Genomic DNA, 21,706 nt, shown 5'->3' with positions numbered 1-21,706 from the left:
TAAAATCAGAAATGCAACAGAAGACATCTCAACAGATCATCACATGGGTAGCCATATAAGATAGTGGATATGTTAATTTGTTTCACTATAGCAACCATTTTACCATATATACATATCTTACAACATTATGTTATATGCTTTATATATATGTGAAATTTTTATTGAAACAAATTTTTTAAATGATTACAAGGAAATATTATGAATAACTTTACACTCATCAATTCAGTAAGGTGGAAGGAATAAACCACTTCTGGAAGACCACAAACTCCTCAAACTCAGCCAAAATCAAATAAATGGAATAGTTCTATAACTATTGAAGAAATCAAATTTTTATTTTAAAAGCTTCTGCTCAAGAAATTTCCAGGCTCAGATGGTTTCATAGGAAATTTTTGCCAAACATTCAAAAAAGAATTAACACAAAGTTTACACAATTTCTTTCAAAACCAGGAAAGGAAATACTTCCCAATTCATATTATGAAGCCAGTATTACACTGATACCCAAACCCAACAGGGATCACATGAAATGTAAAAATTGCAGACCAATATATCTCATTAACTTAGATGAAAATAATTCTCAAAAAATTTTTACCAAAATATTATAGAAAAATATGTATGTATAATAATGCACTATGATAAAATGTGATTTATTCCAGGTATGTGAGACTGGTTAAATACTCAAAATATATTAATGTAGTCCACCATTTCAATGAGCCAAGGAAAAAAACTTATATCATTTATTACAGAAAAAGCATATTAAATACCCATTCATGAAAAAAAATTCACTTTCAATACATTAGGAATATAGATGAATATCCTCAAACTTATAAAGAATACCTATTATAAAAACTACACCAAGCATCATAATGGTGAAAAATTGAATGGTTTGCCTCTAAGATTGGGCACAAGGCAAAGATGTCTTTCCTTACACTTACAGAAATAATCCTGGAAATTTTAGCCACTGCAATAAGGCATGGAATGGAAATTAAAGATATACAGATGAGAAAGCAAGAAGTAAAACTCTCTATTTGCAGATCGCAAGCTTGTCTGTGTAGAACAACCCAAGTAATCTACAAAATACTTTGAGAACTAATAAGTTTCTCTTGTGTTTAGTAAGGTTACAAAATACCTTACTAAATGAATACACAAAATGCAAATGCATTTCAAGATACAGATAAGAAATAATTGGAAACAGAAATGTAATAGCAAAAATTTAATACCATTTTCCATTACTCCTAAGAAAATTATATAGGTAAGAATCTAACATCTACAGTTTTTGCATAATTAAATTTATAAAATGTTGATGAAGAAATCAAAGAAGAGCTAAATACTTGGATAAACATATTCATAGACTGGAAAACTCAACATAGTAAAGATGTCAATTCAACATAACTTAACCAATAGGTTTAATTTAATTTCTTTCAAAATGTCATTGCAGTTCTTTGTAAACATAAAATTACTCTCAAATTAACAAAGAAACATTAAGCATTAAAATAGCCAAAATATGTTTTAAAAAGAAGAAAAACAAGGGAGGAATTATTGATGCTAAGATTTATGTATGTGTGCTGAACTAATCAGGTCAGTCTGGTAGCGGCAGAAAGATAGACGGATCAAAGGAACATAATAGAACATGCAGACATAACTCCACATGAATATGCCTAATTCATTTTTTATGAACGTGTAAAAGCACTTCAATAAAGAAGGAAAAGACTTTTCAATAAATAATGCTGAAGCAATTAAACATCCATCAGCCAAAAAAAAAAAAAAACACTTTATACAAAAAATAATTTTCAAATTGGATAATTGATATAAATGTGAAACAAAATGATAGAAATTTTAGAAAAGAACATAGGAGAAAGTCATGTGTACCTACGACTAGGCAGTGTTCTTAGATTTGATACCAAAATCACAATTCATAAGAGGAAAAAAATCAATATATTTAGTTCATCAAAATGTAAAACTTTTATTCTGTAAAAGATCCCATTAAAAGACAAACTACTGACTAGAACCAAGTCACATATCTACAAAGGCCTAGAATCTAGAATATACAAAGAACTCTCATAACTCAAACTTAAAAAAAAAAAAAACAATCCAACCAGAAAAGAGTCAATGGACACAATGAAAATTAAAATAAGCATTATCTTGGCGAAATAAGCCAGGCACAGAAAGACAAAAACTTAATGATTTCACTTATACATGGAATCTAAACAAGTTGGGCTCATAGAAAGAGTAAAAAGGTGGTTACCAGGGACTGCAGGGAGGGGTTGGTAAGATGGTCAAAGGATACAACATTTCAGCTAGTTAGGAGTAATAAGGACAAGTGATCTATTCTACAATATGGTGGCTATAGTTAATAACAGCATGAAATTCCTTGTGAATAACCAAGAGTAGATTTTAAGTGTTCTCACTACAAAAAATAAGTATTTAAGGTAATGCGTATGTTAACTAGTCAATTCAGCCATTTCACCATGTATAATTTTACAAAACATCATGTTGTACCTGATAAACATGTATCATTTTACGTCAATTAAAAAGGTAAATAAGAAAAGAAAATGGTCAGAAGTATGTACAGATACTTAACTGTAGAGGATATTTAGATGTCAAATACACTCATGAAAATACGTTCAATATCGTTAGTCATTAGACTAATGCAAATTAAAATTATAATGAGATATCACTATATGCTGATCAAAATGACTAAAATGAAAAATAGTGATAATATCTAATGCTGGCAAGGGTGAGAATATAAAATAATAGAGCCATTCTGGAAAATACTTTGGCATTTCCTTTCAAAACTAAAATGGACTTATCATAAGTTCTAGCAATTGTGCTCTTGGGCATTTATTCCAGAGAATTAAAAGCTTATGTTCACGCAGAAACTTGTCTGTGAGTGCCCATAGCAGCTTTCTTCATAATAGCACCAAACTGGAAATTACCCAAATGTCCCTGAAAGGGTGAATAAACAGATTGTGATATATCCAAATCTGAATGCTATTTGGTAATAAAAAGAAAACACACTACTGATAACAAACACTTGGTCATCATTCAGGAAATAATGCTGAGTGAAAAACAGTCTCAAAAGGATGCATATAAACTCATTTCATTTATATAATAATCAAAAAATAAAATAATTATATAGATGAAAAATGACATAGTAGACTAGTAGTTGCCAGAGGTTAGGGGTTGGGATAGGAAGGGGATGGACAAGGAGCAACACGACAGGCCTCAGAGTAAAGGCAGAGTTGAGTGTCTTGATTATGCCGGTGGTTAAGGAGGCTACACATGTGACGTAATTGCATCAAATTATACAGATACACACATGCATGAGTACGTGTACAACTGGTAAAATATGAATGAGCTTTGTGGATTGAATCAATGTCAGTTTACTGTTTTTCATATTATTCTAGAGTTACATAAGATGTTACCACTGGGAATGCTAGGAGAAGGATGCACAGGGTTTTTATACACATTTGTTTGTAACTTCTTGTACATCTGTAATTATTTCTAAATCAACAATTTGTAAAAGCTGGATTATGTAATTCCCTAAACATGTGGTTGAGTTAAAGTAAAAAAAATAAAACAAAATAGTACTCCATGAACACACAGCTAGTGCTCCTGATTCTGAGTATCTGTAGTTCAATCTATGGATATCATTCTTTTGGATTTACAGTATTGTCTTGAATTATCTAATGCACTTACATCTATACATATAACTACACACACACAAACACACACGTAAACACACACCATACACTTGATTATTAAGTACAGCCAGAGTCTGACTGCTGAGTGTTGAGGAAATTTTCCACAAATGTTAGGGTTTGGGCAGGCAAGGATACCTAGGAAAGGGAATAGAGACCTGAAATCTTAGACAGGGTCATAAAAAATTTAAAAAACTTTACCCACTCAGTATTTATTTCCTTTTTGGCATCTCAAGTGATTGGTTTTAAAAATTACAAAAGATTAGTTAAGAGTGGTATTGCAATACTAGATTTCATTTCAAGGAACCAATCCAATTCCCCAACAGCTTTGCTTTTTTTCTTTTCCTTAAAAAGAAACAAGCTTATTTCCCAAAGCCTTTTCTGGCTTGTCAATTTTACAAATGCAGTCAATGATCCATGAAAACCAAACAATTCAGTGTAAGACAATTTAAATAAAGAGGGAAAGCAAACAGTTACAATGTCAGTTCAATCTGAGGAAACACACGCTCTGTTCCAATGGAACATGAAACTATCAAGTAGAAGTCTATTTAGGTGTAGATGTGCAATATAAACAATGAAATTTAGATTTTTCTAAATGACAAATCTGCCTGGAAAACTAGATTGAATCTGTAACACTTTCAACATTGTTGTTTTTAATATAAGCATTAGTTAATTTTTATGTTTAAAATTATTTTATATTTTAAACATTTGTATACATGCATGTGTATATATACATATGTTTGTATATATGTGCATATGTAATATATATACACACACATATTATGTATATATTACACTGTATGTGTATATATATTTTTTCTTTCAGGTCTCAAATATTTCATTTAAGGCCTTTAAAACACTTGTAGGTTCTATGCTCTTATAGTGTCCCCATATAAAATTATCCTTCATGTACTTCATTTTATATTCTAGCCCACTGGCTCTCTAACTTTAGCATACTATACTCTAGAATCACCCAGACAATTTGTTAAAATAGATTGCTGTGCCCTACCCACAGTGTTTCTGATTTATCAGAACTTGGATAGGGCCTGATAATTTGCATTTCTAATGAAGATCACAGGTGGTACTATCTCTTCTGGTTTCAGGACAACATTTTAAGAACCACAGTTTTCGTCCAAGATGAGTTTTTCCACACATTTAAAAATTAGTTTAGGTTTTCTGGAATGGCCAGTAATCTTTTGTATGTGTCTGTTCTCTAGCTCCAGATTACTCGCCTTTACTTAGCTCATAAACTACGCAAAAAAGCAGTGATTTCTTCAAGGCTCTCCTAGGCAGATTTCAGTTATTAAAGAATTGCTACTCTGTTTTACAGCTGAAAAGTTGGGAAACAATTTCAAAATTAATTTTGCAAAATCCATGTGCTGAAGCCTATATCAGAAAACTCCCTGAGCCTTCACCCAGATTAGTTACTCTTACTTTTCACACAATTCATATGCACTTGATTAGCTACTTTCTAATTTGTAAGAGAGCGTATTAGAAGAGTAATAACCCAAAGACTATTGCAATAATCCAGAGAAGCGACAGCGATAGTAGCACTCAGTATTTATTGAGGCGCTGCTCTGTGACATATACCGTGCTAGATAACCTATTGACATTATCTCATCTGTCCCACCCAAAAAAACTATGACAGAGATATTATCATCCTATTTTACAGAAGTAGACACCGAGACAGAGTCTGAAGCGCAAGATGTTTATTAGGAATCAACATTTGTGAAAGGAAGGAGAAGGAGGCAGGGTTGAGCAGAGAGAGAAGTTGAACGTTCATGCAAGCCCAACAGCGTCTTTACCAAACTAGTGGGGGCTCTCTAGCAAGATTTGCCTGTCAGTATCTCACATTGGACTGAAATGGCTGGAAATATATGCCCACACTTAACTTGAAATGAGTTTCCCCAGAAAGGGTGTGACATCAGGCAAGGAGGCTCTATGTAGCTGGGGCTGACCCTTTAAGCACTTAATGGCTGGAAGTTATCTATGAATTATATCTTCCCACCCCTGTGCTGGGCAGGAAGTACTTCTCTGAAGAACTTAGGTACATATCTTGTGTCTGTTACTGATTTGTCCAAGGACACAGAAATCATCTGAGTAACAATTCAAACCCAGGACTATCTGATTCTTTCAATTACATAATCTGTTAGTTTCTGTATGCTGCGTACATTTCTTAACAATGTCATGAGGATTCCATCATGGACACCCACTGGATTGTGATAATGCAGTGATGACCTCAGGTGTCACTGAGGAATGTAGAAGATTTTGTTGCTACATGAAAGGTCTCTAAACCTCACTATAATCTTGTCACTTGCCATCCTGTCAGTGTGCAGTATGAGTATGGAATTCGTGAACAGTTAACACTATCCCTTTCACTCAAGCTACCATCATTTCTCATTCTGATGACTGAAAGAGCCTCCAAATGCATCTCACTGCTTCATGGTTGCTCCACTCAACGTCAAGACTGACTTAATAGAAATGTATTCATACCACAATTCTGCTCAAATGTTTTAAACAATTGTTCACACCTAAATAAAATCTGCATTCTTACCGAAGAACTTGCAAGCTCTATATAACCTGACCCTGTCTCCTCACCAGCTATTACGGCTCTCAAACATGCTAAGCTAAATCCAGCCATGAAGATTTTGCAAGTGCTGTTTGTTCTATCTGAAATGCTCTTCATCCAAATCCTCCCCACACTGTGGAGTTGTGCTCAATGCCATCTTTTCAGAGAGATCATCTTGACCACCCTAGAGAAAATACAGCTCTGATTCTTACACTCCACATGCCAACTCCTTCCCTTGCTTCATTTTTCTCCTTTGCTCTTTTCACTGCTCAGAATTGTGCAAACGTGTATATGTATGCATGCATATTTGAGTATGTATAATTTTATTCCTAGTATCATTTTTGCATTGTGCAGTTAGCATACACGTACCCATACTCAAATTGTTCATTATCTGTCTCCTCCACTGTAACTTCATGTTATTACCTATAGAGATTTTAGCTGTCAAGTTCATCTGTGTACTCCCAGATTCTAAAAGAGTGCTTGTTACCCATTAGGAAAATTAATTACGTTTAAAAAATGACAGTAGTGAAAACATATATGTGTAAGCTAAGGTAACTCAAATTCCAGTTCTACAACCAACCAGTTTGGATAAATCATGTGAAACTCTAAGTTTTACTTTGTTTTGTTTTCTGTCTCAAATGGAGTTAATACATTCACATTTATTTTATTAAATAACATATAATAAAATGCTATGGAAAAGATAAATAGGGCTAATGAATAGTTAATTGAATTTGAGTATCCCAAAATAATGAGTAAATTACTGAACATTTTTTCTCTTCAAAAACTAAGCCCTCATCATTTAGAAAATATGTTTATATAAATTTTCCAGTGTACTGAAAATGAAAGATAATGAAGCACCACTCTTTCATTTTTTAAATTTGAGTGGTATTTGCAATTAATTACCGCATTATACTATATCCAATATGCTCTGCTACATATTTATGCTTTGTCTTTGATTAAATGTGTCTTCAAGGGAGACACTATGAAATTATGCTTAGGATGCTTGATATGTGTGTACCAGGCAGACTGATCTTCCAAGTTTCCCACTGATCGCTCTACTGCCTGTGTACACTCATAAGACCCAAGGTTTCTTCCTTCCAGCCTAGATTGATTCTTTTCAGTCCTTCCTAAAATAACTGTCACCATTCACCTTATCTTTCTTACTTGGTCAAGATATTCATTCATTATCTTTGTTCTTCAAATGTGCTACCCACATGGGTCTTTCCTGGTTTTCAAAAAGCATTGCACTTATGGATTGTGCCATATTGTTCAACATTTACCTGTGTTGTTTAAGGGAGCTTTCTCCCTACATCATATGCACAGATCCTGAGGAGAATAGAAAGCTCTTGAGGACAGGGACTGGATTACTCATTGCTTTACTATATTCCAAAACCATCACCATTCTCCAAATATAAGTAGATGCTTGATATAACTCTAAACAGATATTATGCTTTTTTAAATCCAGTAATTCCTAATTCTCACAATTCCAAATACCCCTTATGTAAAGAAACTATTTTAATTAGATATCTCACTAAAGAATAAATAAAGGCCTTTCATGATTTCAACTCGGTACTTCAAGAGTTATGTAGACTGTGGGAAGCACAGTTTCAAGGCCTAAAGCTGAGAATTAAGCTGCAATTAGGCTGTTGGGACCAAAAGGTTTGTCTATGTTCAGGATAAAACAATTTGGCCAGGCCCTGTGGCTCACGCCTGTAATCCCAGCACTTCGGGTGGCTGAGGCGGGCGGATCACCTGAGGTGGATCACCTGAGGTCATTACTGGAGACCAGCCTGGCCAACATAGTGAAACCCCATCTCTACTAAAAATACAAAAATTATCTGGGCATGTTGGTGGGCACCTGTAATCCCAGCTACTGGGAGACTGAGGCAGGAGGTGAACCTGAACCTGAGAGGTGGAAATTGCCATGAGCAGAGATTGCGCCACTGCACTCCAGCCTGGGTGACAAAGCGAGAATCCATCTCAAAAAAAGAAAAAGTCTGTGGTCTGCAATTGACGTAAAACTTTCTAATCTAGCTCGCAAATCCCTGAAATTTACTTCATTCATAGCCTACTTCTACTTTACACAGCCGGTCAGGGTTTTGGAAAAAGAGAAATCGGGGATTATTTCCTTCTGCTCTCCAGTGGGAAGACAGAAGCCTGCATGAATAGGGACAAAGACCACGGGAGCTCAAGGCCCTCATGTTGTTCAGGAATTAAGACAGGCTTTAGAATAGCCTGGATAAACTTTGGACAGAATTTTTTGGCTGTTATAAAACAGAACTTTCCAGTAATTTTGAAACCCATTTCCTTACCTTTATTTTTCCCCACACCAAAAGGGTAAGGAAACCAACTTTGGGCTATTACTGGCTTGTCCATGGCCTGGAACTGCCCACTCCAAACCCCAAGAATTATTATCCTGATTCTTCCTGCTCCTCCTTGTCCATAAGATGCTATTGCTCTGAGATGCATGCTAGTATCTTGAAGCTGACATAAAAAATAAATTCATGATAAAATGATGATGGTTTGTAGGCCAACCATAAGACATAGTGAGATTTTAAGCCAGAACACACTGGGTTTTGTCTCTCAACTCTAACTACCTATGTGACCTTGAACAAGTTATTGAATGTATTAGAGATTCAGCTCACTCATATGTAAATAGGTATAAAGGAGACTACTTCCTGGTCTTGTGGTGAGGATTAAATAAAATCTTATGTGTTAACGTGCCCAGTACAGAGCCTTGAAAACACTAAATGTATCCTCAGTAATATCACCATCAAAATGAATATTGATCACAGATTAAATACTATCATTTGAGTCCTTCCACATTAAAGCTCAAGGAGGTGAATAATGATAAACACAAAATACACTAAAACTCATTGTCTCTTTATTTTTTATCTTTTTTAGAAAGGGCCCTGGGATTTCCCAAAATGCATTAAGAATACAGGCACCTATTCTTACCAAATATGAAAAGAAGCAGCTTCAACCATCAGAATTCTTTCCTTTCAAAACTCTTTCAGTGTAGGGTGATAAGGAATAAGAGTTGCTTAGTGAGAATCCTACTCCTTTGCCTCTCACCACTAAACAATAGCACCAGCGTAATTTCACCTTTCAGAGTTTAACTTTATCACTCTAGGAATCCTTACAGAATTCTTCTGAGCTGCAAAACATCTAGGTGTCAGTATCTTTATTTTTCTTTGAGTTTGCTTTTTTTTTTAAATGAAGAAACAGAGACGTAACTTTTCAAATACTGATGAACCAAAAGAATACAATGTGATAGTGTTTTAGTCTTAATTTTGTCACTAGCTGCAATAGTTTAGTAAAGTCAATTGCTATCAATATATTCATTTGTCAGATGTCCTCATTCTTCAAATGATTGGCTTATAAATACACAGGGCAGTTACAAGATTAAAATAAAGTACGAATTAAAATAATCTTGCTAAGAAAAAAACACTCTGCAGTTTTAAGAATAATTACTGCTATCACAACCACAGCCAGAAGCCAAATTTTTACATCAACATTTCATTATTGGAGACAGTGGTACACGAACATTTTTACAAAGATTGCAATTTGTGTTTTCATGGTTTTTGCACTTTCTGTGACTATCTTGTTTACAGTACTTGCTTTTATCTACAAGGAAAAGACTATCAAATCTGCAGTTACACATCTTAATATCTTTTCCTGGGTTTTTATTTCAGTGACATTTGTAATGCTTGTGATTCACTTCACTGCTAATCTGAAAGGAGCAGCTAATTATCCAGGCTGGGATAGGGGTTCTGATAAACATGCCTTTGTGAGATCCTAAGGATCACCTTTGAGCCTGGTAAGACAGGGCCTGGAGAGGGAGGGAAAAGTAAATGTCAGCCAGCTTTGGAGTCATGAAGAGTAATCATTGTAGAGAAAGTTTAGTTGATTTTTCGCCTGAAAAAATGTTACCTGAATGTTTTCAAATTCACTAGTTTTTCACAGTCACTTGTAGCTTTTCTAACTGAAACCCAATCAGAGGTTTTTGTGCTCCAGGAATTCTTAGAAGTGCAACAAAATGGGCATATGTTCACTTGATGGTACATTTAGGGTGCTTTGTCACGCTAGTTCCTAGAGGTCCTAAGAAAAGTAAAGCACTAGCACTCTTCAGAGGAGTATAGGAAAGGTTCAGCTACCAAGCCTCCAACTTTCTTCCTTTGTGCCAAGTAGCTAAGAATAGATTCATATTTAACTGATGAGATAAACTTGAATTCTAACCCATAGAAATGCAACCATATTATGCTGAACATGTCTTTGGAGAAAGAGAAACAGCAAAGTAAGACAGCAGAACAGTTGCAGAAGAGATGAACAAATAGTATAGTTCCTAAAACAATAATTAGCTGCCATTTATGATGCTTAGATTCTCAAGTAGAATATACAACAATGTCACCACAAAAATGCATTGCACTAAATCATAGAAATACGTTCCCTGTTAAACATCAACTTGTAAACATGGACTCTGTATGAGATCTTTTCAATTTAAGAAAACTTAAAACGTATTAGGCATGAAAATCCATATTTATAATATCCTTAAGATAGGAGACAACTATTTGTTTTAGTGAAGATTCCTACATTAGTAAAAGGTTTTACTAGTTGACTACTTTAAATAGGCTAACAATAAATCATTAACTGGAATAACATGAACTATTAAAAGCCAGTTCAAACTTAAGGTCAGTGAAAAGAAAGATGAAGCATCTCAATTTGTAACAAAGCAACTCAATTTACAGAATTAGATTTACAAAAATTTGATTTGCATGCCACTTCTCAGTAATATTACTTTGTACAATGTGAGTCATGCGAGTGGAACTGTGATATGATTTGCCTGATTCTTGAACCAGGGCAACTGATTTATCATTACTATCTTGAGATCTCAGGGAGGAAGACATCATAGTTCGGTCGTCTGTTATTGCCCAAGAAGTAGTGTCTGACCAGATGAGAATAAAATATAATGAATGAACTATGTAAGTTATGGTAATGAATCTCAATCTAAGCTAGACATAGTTTCTTCCTTATCAATTTTGTTTGTTTGGAGAAGTTTTGAGACTGTCTATTGATCATATTGATATAGCAGATGCAGCCTGAAGGAAATGGATGGTATATAAGAGTAATTTCTGATGCAACCTGAGAAGTAGTGGCTTCTTCTAATTCTGGAAGGAGGGAAAGATTCTGTTCTGATCATCTATTGTTGCATGAAAAATTACCCCCAAAACATGGTAGCATAAATAATTTCGTTTTATTTGCCACTGATTCTCTAGGTCACAATCCAGACAAGGCTTACCTGGGAGATTTCCTGTTCCATGTGGATTGGCTTGCTATCTTATGAGGTTACAGTTATATGGTGGCCAGTGCTGAAACATGCAAAGTGTCTTTGCCCACATGTGTAGTGTCTTGGCAGGGACAGCTGTGAGCCTGAATCTCACTTTGTCCACATGACTATCTCCTCATGGCTAGCTTGGGCTTCTTGACTTGTACTCAAGGGTGAGCAGTTCAAGTGACAATGGCAGAAACTGCAGAACTCTTAAGGCCACACTTCAGAAGTCAACAAGAATCATTTCTACTGTATACAGTATATAATCCCAGATCCTAGGGGATGAGGCACTAGCAAGGACACTCTACAAAATAGCATATGTGGTCAAATATATTATGGAGGCCAACACAACTTACCATGTGACCATCATGACTTGTTAGAAAAATCATGTGCATAATTTCTTTCTCATAATTCTCGATGTGAACCTTGGAAAGCAGCCATATTTTGTACTATGTATTCTCAGAGCAAAAGACAGAAGCTACCAGATAAAATTGGCACTCACCTGGCGGAACTGTTCCAGGTCAATTTTGTTACCCACCAACACCAGGGGAATTTCATAGGTATGGCGGACCTGAAAAATGAGCTCTTTAAACTTGGCAGCCTCCTGAAATGACTGACGGTCAGTGACGGAGTAGCAGATAATAAAGCCTTCCCCACCTCGCATGTACTGCTCCCGCATGGCTGTGAATTCTGCCTGCAGGAAAAAAAAAAAAAAAAAAAAAAAATTAGTTATGGGCTGTCAATATAGATAATTAATATGAGGTTTAAATGTAATCATTATGAAATTTGAATGTTTTAAACAATTAAGAAAATTGATATTTAATCATAGGAGATTTCATTTATGAGATCTTAGAAAAACATATTAAACAGCAATTTTTACTCATGGACTCTTAGGGATTGTATAAAGATATATATATTTTTTTAATTTGTAATGACCACACTTTAAAAAAATGAATCTAAATGTTTATACTCCAATCATTAAGTTTATTTGAACCCAGGCTAGATATTCTTTAAATTACATATTTCAGATATTTTTGGAACCAATTTTCTTTTCTAGAAACATTGAAGAAAAAAATATATAATCTAAGGAAGTTGGCTTCACTTTGTAAATGAAAGTAAGTTTGTATGGGGGATTTGCCATAAGTCTGCCAAGGAATCTGGGGGAACAAATTTTTCTACTCAAAAATATGAAAATGAATTAGAGTTAGACCTTGGTCTTCCTTATGAATGGAAAAAGTTATTAGCATTGATTATTCCAGATCCAGTTACTTATTTGGGTGTTAGATTTGCCTCATGAAGGTACATAAACAGAAGGATCTAGATTGCTGAGGGATGGATCAATTTCTACATTCGGCTGACTCTTTCATCTTCTTTCAACTACAACTTCTCAGTGACTGAAAATTCAATATTTGGTCTGAATTACAATTTGGAAAGTTCCTTTAAGTCTAAAATATCTGTTTTTTTTCACTTTTATTCTGAAACTACTGTTAAAATGGCCATGGCTAATTAGATAGAAGCAATGGAAAATATAAAACTTAACTTCTGTCTGTGAAATAAGCAATAAAAGAACAAAAGAGCATATTGTGACTTGGACAATTTGTGCTATAAGTAATCAAAGAAATAAAAGTTTTGGTGAGTTTTAACTGTGTTTGAAGAATTTGAGAAAATGGGACTTCTTTACCTAGCAAAATGTTTATAAGAACTCACAAAATGCCCTACTCAGAGTAATTGTTTAAATAAATGTTATTTTGATTTAAGCTAGCTTGAAAGATGGGAGCATTTACGTAGATCCAGGAACGTTGGAAAACTAGGGTGGTTGCAAGTCCAGAGACTGATAAAGTTAATAAATTCCTGAGTTAATAAGTGAATTTCACCAATCATTTTCAGTAAATATGGAATAAATGCAAACAGTGTTTGCATCAGTTTCAGCAGTCATTTCTAAGTTGCAAGAACTGGATCACAGACAGGACAAGAGACTTGTCCAAAGACCGACAACAACATGATATAGAGTTGGTTCAAAAAACTCATGTTACCTGACTCTCACTGTATCAAATTACTTAGCATTAAATTTTATTTTAACTCAATCCTAAATTTCACTATGTGAGTGAAATGTACTAATTTGGGAGAAGAAAACATTCTATTGGATTCTATTGGATAAAACATCCACGTTTCATTCCTGAACCACGATTGAGTAATAAAATATCTGAGATCCTTCATAGTTCTGACATACTCTGATTTTGAAACCCTATGTCTGAATCAAAACTCCATAATTGACAGGACTTGACTAGAGAAGTATGGACTGAAAATGATAACTGATGTTTCTCAAACTCATAATTACATTTCTTTGGAAAAGAAATGATAGGATCATCTTGGAAATATGTTTGATCTTTAGGAAAACATAATTAGATCTGTTATATCAGTTGTGTATGATTAAAATAATACAAATGCAAGCTAAACTGGAAAAGATCTATTTTACAATTTAAAGTTTATGCTCTTTTCCAATTATTATTTTCAGTACTAAAGTTTTTGATTTTCAATCGTCTAGTCCTTTTTGAAAATTAACAAATATAAATATTAGCAAAATATTTAAATGGTACAGATGTATCTAGTACCAATTTAGTTTTCTTCCCACCTCAAACTTCTAGTTTTCCTTTTCAAATGCATCAGTTAATAGCTTCTTTAACTTTACACTACTGTCTGTGTACATACAAGCATATACATGTTCCTTCTTCCTTTATATATCATTCTAAACTCAATGGGAAACAACATATATATCTTTAATTAAAATGTAATAGCCCTACTATACCTTGGAAACTATTCTATATAAGTATATATAAATATTGCTTATTCTTTTTTATAGAGACATCATAATTCTTTTTATACATGTACCATAATTAATTTAGCTACTTATCTATGAACAGGCATTTAGATGGCCTCCTTTTATTCTTATTATAGAAAATACTATGATATATATATTCTTAAACATTGCACAGATTTATCTATACCTGAGAAACAGTATTTCTAGACCAAAAAGGAACACATATTTTATTTTTGAGAAATATTGCCAATCTCAATGCCAAAGACATTGTGTCAACAATACTTTCTCCAATGTTATATAAATGTGACTATTTATCCTCATTTTCAATGATACTGCTTAGCAAATTGTTCTACTTTTGCAAACTGTAGAATTGAAACATCATGTTCCTTTTATTTGTATTTATTATTTATGTGTTATGAGCAACATGTCCTGTGTTTTATATTCATTTATATATTGTCTTCTACAAATTGATTTTATTTTGTTGTGAAGAATGTAGTAGTTTTCTTTGAAGGGGGTTGGTTCTTTTTGTTGTTCAATTGTAGATTGTTTCTTAAATTTGAACTGAAGGAATATATTTCTATGTGAGACATAAGAAAAAGAGCAATACATTTGACGACTTCAACAAAAATATGCCATAAAGAAGACTAACAAATTTGATAAAGCGTAACAACCTGTTAGGAAGATAAGCAAATTACAGAAGGCAAAATTCACAGAGAATATTGGATGATTGAATGAATAAAGGTCCAACAGTGCTTGTTAACCAGATTCAAAGTTGCACACATATCACATTACAAATAGATATGTCAAGGAATAACATCTGATCTAAATTGGAATCTCTAGGTATAAAGTTCCAGCATACTTTACAATTTGGACGATTTTTGTTTTGCACCTATCTGTAGGAATACATAACTGAATGTATGCTCTAGAGTGGTCTTTATATCCTGGAAGCAGAGAAAGGTAGTCAGAGTGCATGACCTCTAGGACTGTTACTTAGAGCATGTCTTCTGACATGTCACATAACCTCTCTGTGCCTCAATTTCCCGTTTTGTTAAAGATGGATTAGGACATACACTTAACCAGTCTTACAGGGCAGTAGAAAAGCTCAAATGAGAGAAGAGATGTGAAAATGCTTTGATGAATTTTTTAAATACAATACAAATCAAGCCTATTATTATCTCTGGTACAAATCTGGCAAAATAGAAACTTTCACTGGGAGAACAGGCATGAAATCCTCTTTTAGCTGCATTAAATATAAATGTAGCAGTGCTTTTTATATAAGCTTCATCAGAAAAGTATTAAGCTTTTTTTTTTCCCAAACAGAAAATCTTTCCACCAATAAAACAAATGTAAAGAGGCTATCATAATGAATGGGGGGGATGTTTTATCTTAGATGACCTTTTCTATACCAACTCTTTACACAACATGTACACAAGTTTCTGTGTGTGTGTGGTGTGTGTGTGTGTGTGTGTGTGTTACTAGAAGATGCAGTAGAGGCTGATGGGACCCAGAGATTTGAACAAAATCTCTTTACTATGTATTAACTTAATAATATATGATAAGGAAATCACTTTAAAAGGAAAAATGCTGTGTTCAACATGTTGCTTCCGCCTTCATTCATCCATGAATTAAAGATCCCTATACTTTCTGTTTGGTGTATCCTGAATGTTAATACCGTCTTCATTTGCTTCCTGCTATAAATGAAACTTGTTGGTTAATTATTCAGGAACATTTCTAGATTCCATCTGCTATCTATAAGTAGCAACATATTTATGTAACAGACCCTTTGAATAAAATGCTACAAATACAAGCATTTCTAATATTTTCAGAGCTATTCTGAGTACAGCATTCCAGTTTGATCAGTTGCCTTTGATATACTCCCTTGTATTAAAATTGTGTGATAATTTTTCTATATTCAGAAAATGAATACAGAATTTTTGATGAATCTCATATTCCAGCTTCTTAATTATCAGGGTAAGAATTTTAAGCAGGTATTAGAAAATGTAGGAACTGGGCCAGCTCCCCATTGCATTCAAGTAGCAGTACTACAAAGATACGAATGCTTCACTATATTCAAAAAGCACTAGCACTATATTCAGACCAGCTTATTAACCACTCCCAGTAAGGGCACACAGATAGCATTACATATATTGATCTGAATCCCTTTTGGCCACCTCTTTAATGAACCACATGTCCATATTTGTTCTCCTTATGGAAAAAAAAAAAGTAAATTAAAAAGTCAGTCAGTCATACACTTAACACTGTACCAAGTGGTAGGAGAAACACAACCAAGCCAAGATAAATTGAATGAATAATAATTAAGAATAATAATAAATGAACCTTGGGGTTGAGAAAATGGCAGGAACAGTTTTCAGAGGGAAGGCAAAGAGGGCCTGGTAGGGAAAAGGATGTGATGTTCTTCCTTAACTTTATTATTTGTACAGAACTCCTCAACTTTCAGGTAACCTCACTTCCAAAGATTATATATTCTCACTCTTAAATAGCCTTTCATAGTCCAAATTCATCATATGCATAGTAGTTAATCATGTAGGACTTGCTTAGCCTTCAATAGCTGAATTTTTGGAGGGTGGCATAGCACAGAATCATGTGATTGCTGTTTCTTTTATTTGCATCTTTTTAATGAAAGTATAGAAACAATTCTACAGGATTCAAGTCTAGGTATCATAAATTTACTATAATTTATGCAAAGCAAAAGGATTGCAATAAGTAGGAGTGGTGGTTTCTCAGTCTCAATCTGATGCCTTAAAGTGGTTATGTCAATTGAAATGAAAATGAACAAACAGCTTTTATAAATGCCGATAATGTGAGGTCAAAGATTGTGCCTAAAAGTCAAAATATAATTAACAAACACCATTTTACAGTTTTCAGAGAAGATAACCTATCATTTGTTTTTTGGTATTTGATACATATTTTTAGGAATGCATTTTATCATGGAATACTGCTTGTGCTGTGCCTCATTCATCAAATATTTATTGAGCACTTATATATGACAGTTGTGTAAGATTTGAGATTGGTAAAATAAATACATATAATAAAACTAAAATATGGAGATATATATTTTTTGTCATATATATATTTGTCATATATTGTCACATATATGTCATGTATGTCATTATATATATATATGACAAATAAAAATTAGAGCATCAGAACCAGGATAGAGTGAGGAGACAGAGTTTGATTTACAATTTGACTCTGAACATCTAAACAACCCAAGCTACAATGAAAACATGATCAACTATATCACTTTTGTTATCAATAACAACATATTAATTTGACACAAATGTCCCCTAAGCACTGAGAGCTGAAGGCAATTTCTCTTCTTGGGGTTGAGATAAGAGACAACACCCCCAGTGTCAACCCAACTAGATCTGCAGTATCAGGTTCTCTAAGACTAATCTGTGATTGTGTTTTTCAATGTAAGCCTTGTCAAACATTTCATGGTCATACTCAATAATACTGATGGAAGTTTCAAGTAAGATAATAGAAAAGTATTCTGTAGAAAATGATTAGTGTGTAATAATTGATAATGATGTTTAAAATATTTTTAGTTTAGTTGTTGGCATTGAAACTGGAGGCTTGAAGGGTACTTGGAATCCAACTATAATGATGGCTCCTGGAAAACTCTTAACTAAATACAATTTGAATAAGCATTAAGGTTGTAATGCAGGAATAGCTGCATAATTTGTAGATCCCCATGCAAAAATGAAAATGTGAGGCTACTTGTTCAAAAAATAATTAAGAATTTCAAGACAGCAAGAGTAATACATTAAAACAAGTGCAATGCACTTCTGGGCTTGGGACCCTGGGCAGCTGCAGCAATTGCCGGCTCATGAAGTCAGTCCCATTGCAATGAGATTAGCACAAAATAACAGCCAGGAGCACATGTGAGGGGAACTAGAACTCAGGAGATTTTTGTCAGGAGAAAAGTAACAAGCAGGCAGCCTTATTTTAGTAGGATTGGTTTGGCAATGGCGAGAGTCACAGTGGAGGAAAGGGCCATTGAGAGCAGGGAGAAAACCATGAAGGCTTTCACAGTAATTCTGAGGTGAGGTTTCACAAAAGGAGAAAGAAAAGGGGGGAAAATTTTTGAATGAGAGGTCACAATAAAGAAAAATGGAGAGAAAGGAATTATGAAAAAATGACATGAAAAACATATCTCACATTAGATATATATATATAAAAAAGTATAGAGATATTAAATGAGATGGCCGTAGTCCTGGAGCTATCAAATAGAAAATCAGAGACACATTGATACCACTGCCTCACCAAGGAAAGAAAGAATTAAATTAAATTAAATATGGTTCCAGTTTTTGTAGCCCTGGATCTGGTGATTGTAATGACAGAGATCAGCTGATTGAGAAAGTAAATAACTTAAGAGCCATCATGTCCCACACAGAGTTCTACTTGTCTAGTTAGAGTTAATATTAGACATCCAAATGGAACTATCCATAGATAACTGGAAATATGGCTTAGGTGAAAGATTAGAATCTAAATGGGGTAGTTGTGACAGACTCAGTGGACAAGCCTTTTGGATTGAATATGTGAGTTGGAAATAGGGCACAAATCAATTAGTCTGGATCATTTTGGGGGGACAAATTCTTTTTGTCCCTTCCTTTTGAGAGCTGGAGCTTTGCCTCCATTTGAAGTATTTTATCTATTTTAAAGGAGATTTTATAGAAATGGTTTTTGACAGCTTTCTTCTAGTTTTGTTCGCTTTTGCCAGGCATGCTCAGTACTGAACTGTCCTTAGATTTTGGCACTTATGCCTCTTTCTTTTATTGTAATTACATGTGTTTTACTCTCATTCCCATCACTAGACTCTAACCTACCTGAGCATCATATTCTCCAAAGCACTAGGGACAGTGCCTGGATCAAAGCCCAACAGATAATTATATTATCACTTGGTTAATTACTTACTTCAAGCTAAATGTTTTAAAATATGTTACTATTCCCTGGATGATATGCACTTTAAAGGGAGTGAGGATTGGAGGCAGGAGGATGAAGATAAAAGGGAAAGGGAATCAAATCCTTAAACTAAATGGATAAAGCTTTTAGTTACTTATTCATTCCTGTACATGTAAGGCCAGGTCTAGTTTAACTTTTAGATAAACCTATATCCCATTGAAATCCACAGCAACTATAAAGCAAGTTAATGTTCCTTATTTCATTGTCTAGCATTAGTCATTTGTCTTACACTAAGAAGGGAAGAGGAAGGAGGAATCTTACTGTATTTGGATCAAATTTTGCACCAAAATGTCTTTCCCATAGAAGTCTGTTTGCCTTTCCTCCTTCTATTTGACTTGTATTTTGTCAAAGATTTAAAGTTTCATGATCGCCTCTGGGTGGTACAAATCCACTAAAAGATATTTCTAATCACAGCTGGCTTCCTGTTTATCCTGGAGGTCACTCATACTGGGAGCTGTTTTCCTGCTGATAAAACCTATAGGAATGAATCTTGGAAGAAGTCAGCATAACTGTGTTGTGAAAGGATTTCATCTACCGCAGTTTAGTCATTCGCAATGTGATACTGAAAGGATGATCTCAAGAAAAATAGAGTGAAATAAGAAAATCCACATGACAAAGTTGCAGTTGCTAATTGATTGAGAGTACCTGATAGGATACTACGACAAATAAGAAAAATGATATGGGATTCATGCACACACATACCCACACATGCTTTCTCTAAAAAAGCTTCACCATCCACAATGAAATTCATGTTTCTAAATACTAAATAAAAAATAAATTACTATTTGGTTCTTCCTTCGGTAAAAACCAAATAATCTTGTTTTGCAATATAAAGAATAATTTGTCTCCAGAGAATTATAAAATTTTAGAGTTGTATTGACAGGCCAGCACTCCCTCATCATACAAATGAGGAAAGTGATTATTGGAGCAGATGTTTGTCCTCTATGACATCAGAAGTACAACCACGAAGAGATCACAAGGTTCTTGACCATCATAAAGTGCTGGATATACTTCATCCTCCAGCTTAGTTATACCTCCTGAGTGGCTGCTCTAACCCCAGGGTCTCCCTTTTCCAATCAATCCATCAATGGGGGGAAATCCACCCATTTCACTATCTGATTACTCTTCTTTAAGTACTGCATTTATTCTGCAGCTCTTCTGTCTCCAAAGGTCCAGTGGTTGCACATTTACTTTCACATCAAATCTATACTCATCAGCCTGATTTTAAGACCCTATATAATCTGATATCATGCTACCAATCAAGCTTTATCTCCAGTTAATACTGAATATGCCCTCTCTAATGGGGTCACTTCTCTCATGGCCTGATCATAAAAGTTGTCTCTCTTAGCACTGTGCTTTCATGAACATTATTCCTCATACTTGAACCTTTTTTAGGGAATCAAGAATGTAGTGATTATCAGATGCAAACTTTTTACTTTGCAGATGAGAAAATCAGAGCCCAGAAAGGTAGTGATGATATCATTTTCTCATAGCTAATTAAAACACAGCCAGCTCAGAAAGTCCAGTTTTCTAATCCCTTCTACATCACATGGGTAGCTTTCTTTCCTTTGCTGTGATCTGAATCCTGTGCATGCTTCTAAGTCGATTATATTCTTCCTGGTTTTTTTTTTGTTATTTGTTTTTTTGTTTTTGTTTTTTTTTTTTTTTTTTGTGAACCCATACCTAACAAACCCAGCCTTTATTGAGAATTATTTTTTGTATATTTTCATCACTTATCAACTTAAAAAATTAGCAATTCATTATATCTTTCTTATTTTCTTTTTATTCAAGGAATTAGACTTGTGTCACCAAGCAAATGTTAAACATTAATTAGAGGACAACATCTATGCTTAAAGTGTTTTTAACACTTATGTTGCACTTATATTGCTTGATAGATTTTTAACGTTAAAAAATTCAACTAAATTGCTGCCATTTGAACAAATAAATGCCATTTAGAAAAATATTTTGATGTGTTAACTCTATGACAATGTATGTATTCTGGAACACAGACATAATAAGCAAGCTCCTAACAGTAAAGGAGTTCGTGAGTACTAATAAGGAAAATCATCCTAGATAAATCTTTTAAGAAAATTGGTAGAAAAAAGTTTTAAAATTTATATTGTTAAGGGACATGCCTGTACCATCAAAATCAGCAAAATGTTTTGTTCCCAAGTCAGTCAATATCTTTCTCTCTTTAAAAAATACATTTGTAGGCCGGGCGCGGTGGCTCCAGCCTGTAATCCCAGCACTTTGGGAGGCCGAGACGGGCGGATCACGAGGTCAGGAGATCGAGAGCATCCTGGCTA

The 21,706-nt window shown here is 34.2% G+C and overlaps 1 protein-coding gene across 1 annotated transcript in view; it reads right to left on the bottom strand.

Annotated features, from left to right (window-relative positions):
* Positions 1-21,706, bottom strand: part of RIT2 (Ras like without CAAX 2) — a 407,637-nt gene that overhangs the window by 196,011 nt on the left and 189,920 nt on the right. Inside the window, exon 4 of the mRNA XM_023207637.1 lies at positions 12,099-12,290. Within this exon, the coding sequence (XP_023063405.1) occupies positions 12,099-12,290 (192 nt within the window). The remainder of the gene's footprint in view (positions 1-12,098; positions 12,291-21,706) is intronic.

This window comes from Piliocolobus tephrosceles, chromosome 18, assembly GCF_002776525.5.
Source record: "Piliocolobus tephrosceles isolate RC106 chromosome 18, ASM277652v3, whole genome shotgun sequence".
Lineage (NCBI taxonomy): Eukaryota > Metazoa > Chordata > Mammalia > Primates > Cercopithecidae > Piliocolobus > Piliocolobus tephrosceles.
This window is presented reverse-complemented; position numbering and strand designations above follow the sequence as displayed.